This window comes from Kogia breviceps, chromosome 4 (assembly GCF_026419965.1).
Source record: "Kogia breviceps isolate mKogBre1 chromosome 4, mKogBre1 haplotype 1, whole genome shotgun sequence".
Lineage (NCBI taxonomy): Eukaryota > Metazoa > Chordata > Mammalia > Artiodactyla > Physeteridae > Kogia > Kogia breviceps.
In genome coordinates, this window is record NC_081313.1 from 72,172,340 (window position 1) to 72,185,114 (window position 12,775).

Below are 12,775 nucleotides of genomic sequence, written 5' to 3' on the forward strand. Positions count from 1 at the left end.
TGTCTGTGGCCTTATTATGATTTTAGGCAGCCTCTCTGCTAATGGATGGGGCTGTGTTCCTGTCTTGCTAGTTGTTTGGCATAGGGTGTCCAGCACTGTAGCTTCCTGGTCGTTGAGTGAAGCTGGGTCTTGGTGTTGAGATGGAGATATCTGGGAGATTTTTGCTGTTTGATATTACGTGGAGCTGGTAGGTCTCTTGTGGACCAGTGTCCTGAAGTTGGTTCTCCCACCTCAGAGGCACAGCACTGATGCCTGGCTGGAGCACCAAGAGCCTTTAATATACACAGCTCTTTTGGGAGGTCTGAGGTCTTCTGCCAGCGTTCAGTGGGTGTTCTATAGGAGCAGTTCCACGTGTAGATGTATTTCTGATGTATCTGTGGGGAGGAAGGTGATCTCCGCGTCTTACTCTTCTGCCATCTTCTCTCCTCTAGGCAAAATTATTAATTGGAGGGAATTTACTTTTCCATAGCTATTTGTATTTTTAATTTTAAAGTTTTCCTATAATTATTAGAATTGTTTATTTAGTTTTTCATGTATTAGGATTGTGATCACATATTTTAACTTTTGAAAAAAAAAGTTTATTACATAAGAAATACATATCAACTACAGGGCTTCTCTGGTGGCGCAGTGGTTAAGAATCCACCTGCCGGGCTTCCCTGGTGGCTCAGCGGTTGAGAGTCCACCTGCCAATGCAGGGGACATGGGTTCATGCCCCGGTCCAAGAAGATCCCACATGCCGCGGAGTGGCTAGGCCCATGAGTCGTGGCCGCTGAGCCTACACGTCCGGAGCCTGCGCTCCACAACGGGAGAAGCCATAACAGTGAGTGGCCCGCATACCACAAAACAAAACAAAACAAAACAAAAAGAATCCACCTGCCAATGCAGGGGATACGGGTTCGAGCCCTGGTCTGGGAGGATCCCATATGCCATGGAGCAACTAAGCCCATGCACCACAACTACTGAGCTTGTGCTCTAGAACCCATGAGCCATAACAACTGAGCCCATAAGCCTAGAGCCCATGCTCTGCAACAAGAGAAGCCACCACAATGAGAAACCTATGCACCGCAACAAAGAGTAGCGCCCGCTCACCGCAACTAGAGAAAGCTAGCGCGTAGTAACAAAGACCCAATGCAACCAAAAATAAATAAGTTAAATAAATAAATTTTTAAAAATAGATATCAACTACAGAAAACTTACAAAATAGAGTAGTTAAATAAATAACACTTAAGAAAAACAGCTGTAATCTTAACACTCGTAAGGAATTACTGTAATATTTTGTTCCCAACCTAGAGCTTTCTCTGCACAAATATATATAAAAATATTTATATGGTAGGTTTATTTTTTAATGGAATTCTATATGTATTGTTTTAGAAGCTTTTTTAATTTACCAGTATATCACAAATAAGTTTTCATGCCCATAAATATTTTTCTACATTTTTTGTTATGAAAATTTCTGTATTTGAAGTTAATTATATAAATACTATATAGCTGTTAAAAGAACGTTGTAGAAATTTTATAACACTCTTTCAAAGTTATTTTAATAAACTTTTTTCTTCATAGGAGAAAATATATCACTTATAATTTGATCCCAGCTAAATATGTATAGTCAGATATTAAGAAACTTTATTTCCTTTGCATGAGCAACTATCATGTTCTTTAAATAGTTATAGCTAGTGCCAGTAATTCCTAGAGGAAACTGCCATTTTTATATTTCTCCTTTTGTACACACAGATTGGAGAAGACTCCCTAGAGAGTTGATGCCAAGAAAAAAATGCAAAAAAGGTACATTAACTAATATAATAATAATAATCCAGGTGGGAAAAGGTTATTGCTTAACTTCCATTTAATATGGAACTGTCAATCTAATGTTACACTCAATGTTCTGAATGCTTTTTTTTTTTTTTTTTTTTTTTTTTCTGAATGCTTTTTTAAAAATATTTTTGACATTATGATTATTTTGTTGGAGCCTTTTGATGTTGATTTTTTGTTTTGTTTTCTTTGTTTTTCCTTTAATTATGGAATTTTGATGTGCTAGGAAAGACTTTTCAATTATGTAGATATTCTCATTTTCATATTTGAAAGTTTTAAAATGATTATACTGGCTATATTTTAAGTTTTTAACTAAAACATTTGGAACTGGTAACGTTTGGGAACTGTCGAATAGAACTTTATGGTGTACATAAAGTATCACAGTGAAAGCTTCTGTTGTGTTGTTCTTTCATAATTCCACCGAATACCAAGTTGTTGAGCATCTACTATTGCCAGACACTGTGCTAAGAGGGATAAAACAGTGAGCAAAGTAGGAGTAATCCTCGCCCTCACAGAGCTCACAGTCAGTTGGAGTAAAGACATTAAACGTAACACACTTTCTTCACTAGGAGGCCAGGGAAGGGTTCTTTGAGGAGGTACAATTGAACTCCAGATTGAAGGACGAGTACAAGCTTGCTAAGATGAGGTTGTGGGAAAGACATTGGAGAAATTGGGTTTTTTAATGTGTTTTTATTGTTGAGTTTTAGGAGTTCTTTGTATATTTTAGATGATAGTCTGTAGGAAAAACACTCTTGCTGGGTATTTGTCCTTTCCTGTCACATCACTACCACATTCACAGCAATTCTGACACCAGATGTATGGAGTTTTTTCCTGCGCATCAAGTCGTTCTCTGCAACACCAGCTGTGTCTCCTACAATTTAATTCCGTTCTGACACTAACTGGAGTTAGCACAGACCCCACAGATTAAGGGCTCCATTCCAGGAGACTACTCCCCACTACAGATGTCAATCACAAGTATTGTGTGTCTCCAGGTTACCCACGACTTCTGTCTGAGTTGGCTACATATCAGAGGTTCCCATGCCCTCCACCCCCAACTATTTGATTTGCTAGAACAGCTCACAGAACCTAGGGAAACATTTACTTATGTTTACCAGTTTATTATATAATAAATGTTATGATAAAGGATACAGATGAACAGTCAGGTGAAAAGATATATAAGATAAAGTCTGGAAGGTAGCCAGTGCAGAAACTTCTGTCTCTCTGGAATTGGGATGTGCCACCTTCTAGCACATTGATATGTTCACCAACCCAGAAACTCTTGGAACCACATACTTTGGGGATTTTTATGGAGGCTTCATCACATGGGCATGATCATCATTAACTCAATCTCCAGCCCCTCTCCTCTTTTCCAAGGGATGGGAGATGAGGCTGAAAGTTCCAGGCTTCTAATCATGGCTTGATATTTATGATAACCTGCGCTCTCCTGAAGCTGCCCAGCAGCCCACCAAGTGTCACCTCCTTAGAACAAAAGACACTCCTATCACCCAGTAAATTCCAAGGGATTTAGACACATATTAGATCAACAACAAAAAAACACTATTGTCACTTAGGAAGTTATAAGCGTTTTAGGAGTTCTGTTCCAGGAACCAGGAGCTGAGACCAATATATATATTATTTTCTATTATTTCACACAGTCCTTTTTCAAATATGTCTTTTGAAAACATTTTCTCCCAGTCTGTAGCTTGTCTTCTTATTCCTTGACTGTGTCTTTCATACAGCAGTTTTTAATTTTAATGTAGTCCGGCTTATCAGTTCTTTTTTTCATGGATCATGCCTTTGGTTTTGCCTCTCAGAAGTCATCACCAAGCTCAAGGTCATCTAAATTTTCTCCTATGTTATCTTTTGGAGTTTTGTAGTTTTGTGTTGTACATTTAAGTCTGTGATCCACTTTGAGTTAATTTTTGTGAAGGGTGTTAAGTCTGTGTAAATTCATTTTTTTCCATGTGGAAGTCCAGTTGCCTTTTTCTGTATTTATGTGGGTCTCTTTCTGGGCTCTCTATTTGGTTTTATTGGTCTATGTATTTATTCTTTCACCTATATCACTGTCTTGATTACAATAGCTTTATAGTATGTTTTAAAGTCAGGTAGTGCCAGTCCTCTAACTTTGTTATTTTTCTTCGGTGTTGTGTTGGCTATTCTGGGTCTTTTGCCTCTCCATACCTACAGTAGAGTCAGTTTGTCGATTTCTGCAAAATAATTTACTAGGATTTTGATTGAGATTGCATTGAATTTATAGATGAAATTGGGAAGAAATGACACCTTGAAGATATTAACTCTTCTTATCCATGAATATGGAATATCTCTCCATTTATTTAGTTCTCTGATTTCATTAATCATAGTTTTATAGTTTTCCTCATATAGATCATTTTGTTAGATTTTTACCTAAGTATTTCATTTTGGTGGGTACTAATATAGATAGTACTATGTTTTTAATTTCAAATTCCACTTGTCAGTTGTTCATATATAAGAAGTATATTGAATTTTGTTTATTAACCTGTATCCTATAACCCTGCTATAATTGCTTATTAGTTCCAGGAGTTTTTTTAGCCAATTCATTCAGATTTTCTACATGTCGTCTGTGAACAAAGGAAGTTTTATTTTTTCCTTCCCAATCAACATAACTTTTGTATTCTTTTCTTATCTTATTGTATAAGCTAGGACTTCCAGTGAAATGTTAAAAAGCAGTGATGAGAGGGTACTTTCTTGCCTTGTTCCTGATCTTAGTGGCAGAGTGTCAGATTTTTATTATTAATGTTATCAAGTTTTTCACCACTAAGTATGATGTAACTATAGGGTGTTTTTGTAGATATTCTGTATCAAATTGAAGAATTTCTTCTCTGTTCCTAACTTACTAAGAGTTTTTATCATGAATGTCTGTTTGATTTTGTCATATGCTTTTTCTGCATCTATTGATATGATCATGTGATTTTTCTTCTTTAGCTTGTTAATGTTATGGATTACATTAATTGATTTTGGACCAGCCTTATATCCCTGGGATAAATCCTCCTTGACTGTGGTGTATAATTCCTTCTATACATTGTTGGATTGGATTTAAGAATGTTTTGTTGAGGAGTTTTGTATCTTTATTCATGAGAGATAGTGATCTTTAGTTTTCTTTCTCATAATATGTGTCTGATTTTGGTATTAGGGTAATTCTGACCTCATAGAATGAGTTAGGAAGTACTCCCTCCACTTCTGTCTTTTGAAAGAGATCCCCCTCCCCTTTTTAGCAGCTTTATTGAGGTATAGTTGACATACAATAAAATGCACATATTCAAAACATACAATTTGGTGAATTTTGACATATATATTTTAAATGGAAGTATTTTTAGTTTGTTTTATTTCAAAACTACAACATATAAGAATATTTAGCTTGATTGAGAACAGAATTGTTATATATTGAGATCTGATAGTTTACCTGCTGTCCTTTATACCTTTGGCTTTTCTTAGACAAATATATTATTTTCACAATAAAATAACATTTGCTTGAATGATACTTATCATGTCCTAGTGGATCACAAATTTTTAGCAGACTTTAAAGAGCTGAAAAGAATATATCTGATTTGGAGGAATTAATGTTCAAATACATCCCACCAACTGCTCATCCCTAGAATCACATATATACATTGATGATTTGTAAAAGCTTCCAGTGCATCAGGATTTTCATTTGTTGAAAAAGAAAACAGCAAAACTTTCTTTTTCCATTCTTCTTAATATTTTTATTGCATATTATATAATTTTTGTGTTATGTTCCTGGTAAGCTTATACTCTCTCTTTTGTTAAAATGGCCTCCCCTGATTTACATGAAAGTAGACAATACCAAAAGAGCCAAAGACTGAAAAAATTTGTTTCTTGAAGAACCAGCTATTGGCAGGTGTTGAAAGAAACAAAAAAATTCAAATATATGCATGTATTTGGCCAAAAATGAAAAAAAAATTCATATAAATGTTTTGGGGTTGAAACAGTCTTTTAACAAGTTTTCATAATTTGACACTTCTTTCTCAATTATAAATAATACATAGCCAAAATTGCTGAGTAGACTTGAATATGCAACTGACTTTCTTGGCTAAGAGATTAATAATTTTTATAAGTTTATTTACCTGACCATGCTCTATAATATCCATTTAACAGATTTATGTGTATGAAATTTAAGTAATTTGATAAAAGCTCCTTAGAGAAAAAGACTTCTTGATGTAAGTTACATTCTTAGCTACTGTTTTCTGGCATCAATATTATATATATTGAGAGCTTGTTCATATATGATATTTTATGTGCTACAATGCAGATTAAACAGTCTTTGCTCTCAAGGGGAACAGAGATAGTTACCCATCATTAAATCTATTTTTTTTTATAACTTTTGTTTGAGCAAAACCTCACTAATATGTATTTTTGGGAGTTCTGAACTCAGTGACTCCCCAAGGGGCAATTTGGTATCACATAATAAATTGTAAATTCCATCAGTTATGGGTCTTACACCACAATTAAAAAATTTCTTCTTCTATAGGTTAAATGTTAATCTTTAACAAAATTACATCTTTCTGAGCCATATTTTCCTCTGTTACCAAGTAATTTCTAGGTATTTAGTTTGATTTTGGGAAAGAATGGTAATACTTTTTGATCACCATGGGACAATTTTGTAACATACCATAATGTTTTGGTAACTGACTAGCAGGGTCTATATGTGAAACAATTCTTTATACCCTGCAGTTTCACATTAGCCTCAAAATGCAATATTTTTGATATAGCTTAAAAAATTTTGTATCCCAAAGCTATTAAAACATTTTATTTATATTGCTTTGAGTTTTTAGATTCATATGATGGTGTGTTCCATTTAACTATTTTAATCTTCATTACAAAGATAATGCTATGCTGCCCTGAATATAACCTCTCTCTCATCTTTTTAACCACTGGCAAATACATATTTATTCTACACTTGTATGTTTTTTAATTGAAGTATAGTTGACTTACATATTATATTAATTTCATGTGTACAACATGGTGATGTGATAACTTTTATACATCATGAAATGATCACCACTATGAGTCTAGTTACCACCGATCACCATATAAAGTTATTACAATATTATTGACCTATTCCCTGCACTGTACATTACATCCTCGTGATTATATATTTTATAACTGGAAGTTTGTTTTTTATTTTCCCAAACCTGGTAAGATTGCCCTATTTAAAATTCCTGATCAGTGAACAGGAAGCCAGTGCAGATGATACATTTGTGAGAGCCTTTCACTGGCCCTCTAGTGCTTCTACCTGAGGGAACATTGTCACAGTTTTGGCCCTGAGGACATTAAATGCCAGTTCAAATTTTCAGTAGAGATATCTGGTTGCAGTCGTAGAAAATATGCTATTAAGTGATTATCGTTTACTCCTCACCATGGAAAATTGGTGATGTGTGCTGATTTATTTTGTTCATTCTTTAGGAAAATTAATTCATCCTGCAAATTATGTGTGCCTGGTATGGCATACCCGCATGCTAGATGGCATATTAAAAGGTGAAGACATTTAATATACAATTGCTGTTATAGAAAAATGTGTTAACAGTGGTTTTACTTCAGCAGGCCCCAAATCTGAAAAGGCAAAAGATACAGGCAAAGGCACTTCACTCACTAATACTGCAGATGTATTGAAAAAAATTGAGGTAAGGTTTTCTTCTTATTATAAGAACAAACTGAAAAAATGTCATACCTCTTTTTGTCTTCTTCCACCTTTCCACCTTCTCTCTCTTTTAAATAACGTGTACACTTGGCAGAGCCAAGCCCAGCATACAGGGTAACTAGCAAGGTTTGAACATTGTTGGCTGGGAGATATGGGGGCTCCGTTCTGTCCTCTCTACGACTCAGCTGTCAGCTTCCCTCACCTTTTGTCACCTGACTCCTTTCCCACTCTATTCCTCTTTTCCCCTTGCATTTGAATTATGTATTTGAAAGAAACATGAATGTATATCTTTAAAAACCTCTCATTTTTTTCTCTTATTGGTATATGTGTATTTTTAATGCTTTTCTTCTGCTTTATGTTTAAGTGTAGAAGATTCTATTGAGGGAAAATCCTATCTTATGGCACTTATTTTTATATCTTTATTTTTTAATATTTCAAAAAAAGATGTAAAATTAAAAAGATTAATAAACTAAAAATATGCCATCCCATCCCTGTCCCTAGCCATCCAATTCCTCTATTTTAGACGGCCAGTGTTACTAGCTTCTTATATATACTTCCAGAAACATTTTATGCATAGAAAATAGATTTTTTTTCTTTTTAATGACAAAAAAGTAGCATATTGCACTGTTTTGCCTCTTCACCTTATCACTTAAAATACCTTAGCAATGTTTCCATGTCAGTCTGTGAAAGAGTTCCCTCATTCTTTTCTTTTTCTTCTTTTTTTTTTTTTGGCTACACTAGAAGTATGAACCATAATTTATTTAATCAGTAATCTATTGATAGACATTATGTTTCATCTAGTGTTTCACCATTATGAACAATGCTGCAGTGAATCCATGTTAAGTATGTAATTTCACATGTTTAGGATAGATTTCTAGAAGTAGACTTGTTAGGTCAGCTGTTATGTATACTGTGTAATATGGAAAATATGGATAAATATGGCAGATCATTCTCCAATGAGGTTATACCAGTTTATTCCCTTTATTCCCAGTATCAATGCGTGAATTACCTTGCATTGATAGTGATGGTGATGGTAATGATAATGATGATGATGATGATAATGATAGCAGCTAGTGCTTTTTGAGAACTTTTTATATAGCAGGCTCTTTGATGAGCTATTTACATCCATTATGTGCTTAAGGCTTGATAACAACAAAGAGAGATGGGTATTATTATTCCTTACTTACCGATGAGGACGTCAAGGCTTTAAAACTTTTACTTGCCTGGGCAAGTTGGCATAGCTACCTGGTAACAGAAACTCATCTTTTTAAATTTTACTTTTGACCAGTACTTGAGCTGAAGATAACATGTCTGAAAATCAAGCCAGGAGGATTGTTGAAAGAATAGCAATAACTGTCAGGTTTTACTGTGGTAGAATGATGGATGGGGTTGCAGAACTAGCCATCTTGTATTGATTGAACACAGATTCTGACTGTTCTTAAAACTTCCTGGAAAGAAGTTGCTAAGATGACATGTGCTATAAGGAAGATAGATCTGGACCTCTGGATGTGGTTTCTCATCAGAACAAGTTGTATTTCCTTATTCCCTACATTTAAACACCTTTTTTCGTTACACACTTTGTTAAAACTGGAGTTCTAAATCTAGAAATCCCAGTGAGTTAGCAGCTTTATTTAATAGAGCAAAGTTAGCTTCCAGATGACTCCATTATTGTTCATTTCTTCAGCAAAAGTAGTTGCAAGTTTTCTTTAATAAAACTTCTGTGTTGGAGAGGGAATGATATCCAGTCAAATCTCATGGTTATTGTGTGAATAATCAGACAGCAGTAAACTAATATTTGAGCTTATTTCTGTATGACATACAGGTGGCTCTGTGAGTGGTCTATAGTATTTAAGCTAGAAGAACTGTTAACTGTTCATAATTCAACTGTTTTCAAAGTGTTTTCACATTGTGTTATTCACATTGTTCTTAAAATAAATCCATAAAGTAGTAGGAGTAAATAGTTATATCTCACAGAACAGAAAACGGAGACTACTAAGTAGATGAATTAAAACTAATACCTTAACACAAAAGGAATAAAGTGATGAGACAGTGTATATGAGATTTTTTTTCTAAATTTCATAAATCTGGTATTTGTTAACTGATTTAGGTATTTTATTGGTTTGATTTAGGTCTATGTAGTAGAAATAAACTTGAAGTTATTTATTTAAAGATAATTGAGGTCGCAGTAGTGGAAATCAAATCCTAGTCCCTATGTAGCACTGAATGAATTCTATATTTAAAAATATTTTTACATAACTGGTTTAAATAATTCTATTGCTAATTATTAAATAATAGCTAATAGCATGATTTTTCAGATATAGCGTATACCTTGCACAGAGTTAAATAAGTATAGCAGTACAGTTCCCTTTTAACTATACAATCTTGTGGGTTGTAGGCCTTTTTACTAGGGTTTGATTGAAATAGAAAAGAAAAAAATTTCATATCTTAATTAACATTAATATGTCATCATTATATGTATGTGTTTTTATAAGCACTTTAAAAATCTGTAAATACTATTTTGTTTACATGCAGTTTTCCAAAGGGATTGCAATTGGTAAAAATTGCACACATTATATTGTAGTAATAACTCATATAAGGTAACATGGGTCAGTATGAAGATAAATCATCTTGTGTCTATTACCTTGGTCTTATTTGTTCTGCCTAAGTGGGGTAAGGTGACAGGAAGGGTAGAGTTTGAATTTTGATTAAAAATTGAGACTATCTGATGTAGTCTTTCATTGCCTTTGGTTTTCTTAAATTCAAATTTGAATGTAATTAAAGGGATTTAAAAAAATATTTAAGAACCAAATGGGATAGTTAAGTTGTAGTCACACCAAATACAAAATATGTTTTCTCTCTGTATGTAATCTACAGAGCAAGTATCTTATAATAGGGTAGAGTATTTACAGATTTATGAATTAGTGTTCTGATTACTGATTAATAGTGTTGTGATCTTATGCATTAATTATGAGTATTAATATATGAAATTATTGGTGTCCCCCACCTCCTAGAAAACTGGTGAAATTCTGTCACTTGTGCAAATTAAGCATAGAACAATTTAGCAAATGGATACTAACAGTAATAAAAACAGGTCACTTTTTATCAAATGGAAAAAATTATTGGTAGTCATAATAGAAATATAAAGATGTAATCTTAAAGTTAAATCTCTGTCTTATGAGAAGGTGGCCATGGTTTTAACAAGTTGGATAAGTGGAGCCATCAGGTAATCAAAGTTTCTCTAACTCTGCATCTCTTCTTTGCCTCCATTCTTAGAGTTGCTAATAATTGCTAATATTTACTGAGATTTGAGTTTTAATCTCTTTTCTTAATGTACCTGCCAGATACATTAAGAAACAAAAATCCTTGGAAATGGGAAGTAAATAATGAGGGAGAATAGAGATAAGAACATGGATAATCTGCAAATAGGATGACTTGATATTATTTTAAAATTTCACTTAGAAACTAAAACATAGACATTTTGAAATGTTACCATTATATTCTCTTTTCTCCTTTCATGTTTGAAGGAAAACAAAATAACATTCTGAAAGTGCTTCTCCATAAACAGAATCAACTCAATATTTTAGAAGGAGGTAGGATAGGAATCATAAAAATAAAGCATCAGTGAGCAGAGCTGATATCACAGCATGACTCAAGACCCAGTTATGAATTAGCAAACTCAGAGAAAATACCAGTGTAATGACAGGCCATTTAGTCTCATCTTTCTTGGGTTAACTCATGGTGTCCTAGGTGGTGGCCTGGAGGCGTTGGTAAGGGAGGGTTAGAATTAGGGTGATAGGTAGCTGTTCTCTTGAGGTTGAGCAGGCAATTCAGAGTCTAGTGGTTTCCATTTGAATTAATGAAGCTCATTTATACCAGGAATTAGAAAAGAGAGGTGATGGTGAAAAATCAGATGAGGAAAATGAAGAGAAAGAAGGAAGCAAAGAGAAAAGTAAAGAAGGTGATGATGATGAGGATGACAATGCTGCAGAACAAGAGGAATATGACGAAGAAGAACAAGAAGAGGTAATGGTCTATTCTGGGAGTAACAAAGTTAACTAAGCTTAAGGATGATCTAATATGGTATATAATAAAAGTAAAACAGCAAACAAAAACCAAGCTGATGGGAACCAGGGGTGTATATATATATATATATATATATATATGGTTGTTTTTGTTTGTTTGTTTGTTTGTTTTTTGCGGTACGCGGGCCTCTCACTGTTGTGGTCTCTCCCGTTGCGGAGCACAGGCTCCGGACGTGCAGGCTCAGCGGCCATGGCTCACGGGCCCAGCTGCTCCGCGGCATGTGGGATCCTCCCGGACTGGGGCATGATCCCGTGTCCCCTGCATCGGCAGGCGGACTCTCAACCACTGCGCCACCAGGGAAGCCCCCAGGGGTATATTATTATCACTGGCATCAAGTTCTTGGTACCAGGAGAATTATTATAGCTTTGAAATTATAGTGATACCAAATGGAATGTAGGAAGGTAAAAGTAACTTGATAGGCAAGTTTGAAAGTGGAAGTCCACAAGTGAAGGAAATTGATCAGATTAGTTTAAGATCTATATACATACAATTTTAAGTCAGCAATAAGGTAATTAAGGATTTAGTCACATAGGTTTGAGGGGGGACTCTGCAATACATCAGGTTTTAAAACCCAAAGTGCATGTGGACACTATCAGAGAATATTCCTAATCCAACCTCAAGTATCTCAGTCAGAACTCAGTGTTTTAGATTTGGGATTTCCAACTTTCAGAAACATGGTGCATTTCAAAATAAGCTGGAGTCAGTCGAGCAGGGTAAGTTTGTTGGTCACAGCCTCTATAGGACTTTGTAAACGTCTCATGCATTAACCCTAGGCTGAGAGTTTCTTCTGCATTGCAAGTGACCATTGTCTTCACTCCATTTCAGCTTCTCACACCACACTCTGAATCTTTTTTTTCCACCTGAATTGCTCCACCTAAGAAATCTTTATTATATGCTACAAGTACTTTACATTAAATTTTGGATTCTTATAAAATTTATCTGTTTCCAAGTGGTTAGCCAGTTGCCTACCTCATGTACTAAATAATTTTCTTTCCGTACGGATTTGAAATTCTCTTTTATCAGCTATTAGATTCCTTCACCTACTTAGATGTATTTCTGGACTCTGTTCCATTGATCTATTTCTGAACTATCACTAAGATGTTCCAATTAATAGAAGCTTCTGATTATTTGTTAATATTTTTAGAGCATGTTACCCTTCTTTTTCAGAATTTTTCTGAATATTCTTTG

At 34.6% G+C, this 12,775-nt stretch overlaps 1 protein-coding gene across 5 annotated transcripts in view; it reads left to right on the forward strand.

Moving 5' to 3' along the window:
• The window catches only part of POLR3G (RNA polymerase III subunit G), a 43,571-nt gene that overhangs the window by 27,905 nt on the left and 2,891 nt on the right, over positions 1–12,775 (forward strand). For 3 of the 5 annotated variants that reach the window (XM_059063474.2, XM_067031318.1, XM_059063475.2), the window contains exons 5-7: positions 1,732–1,782; positions 7,405–7,487; positions 11,381–11,527. In XM_059063474.2, the coding sequence (XP_058919457.1) occupies positions 1,732–1,782; positions 7,405–7,487; positions 11,381–11,527 (281 nt within the window). The remainder of the gene's footprint in view (positions 1–1,731; positions 1,783–7,404; positions 7,488–11,380; positions 11,528–12,775) is intronic. The other 2 variants (XM_059063476.2, XM_067031319.1) reach the window with 2 other exon arrangements.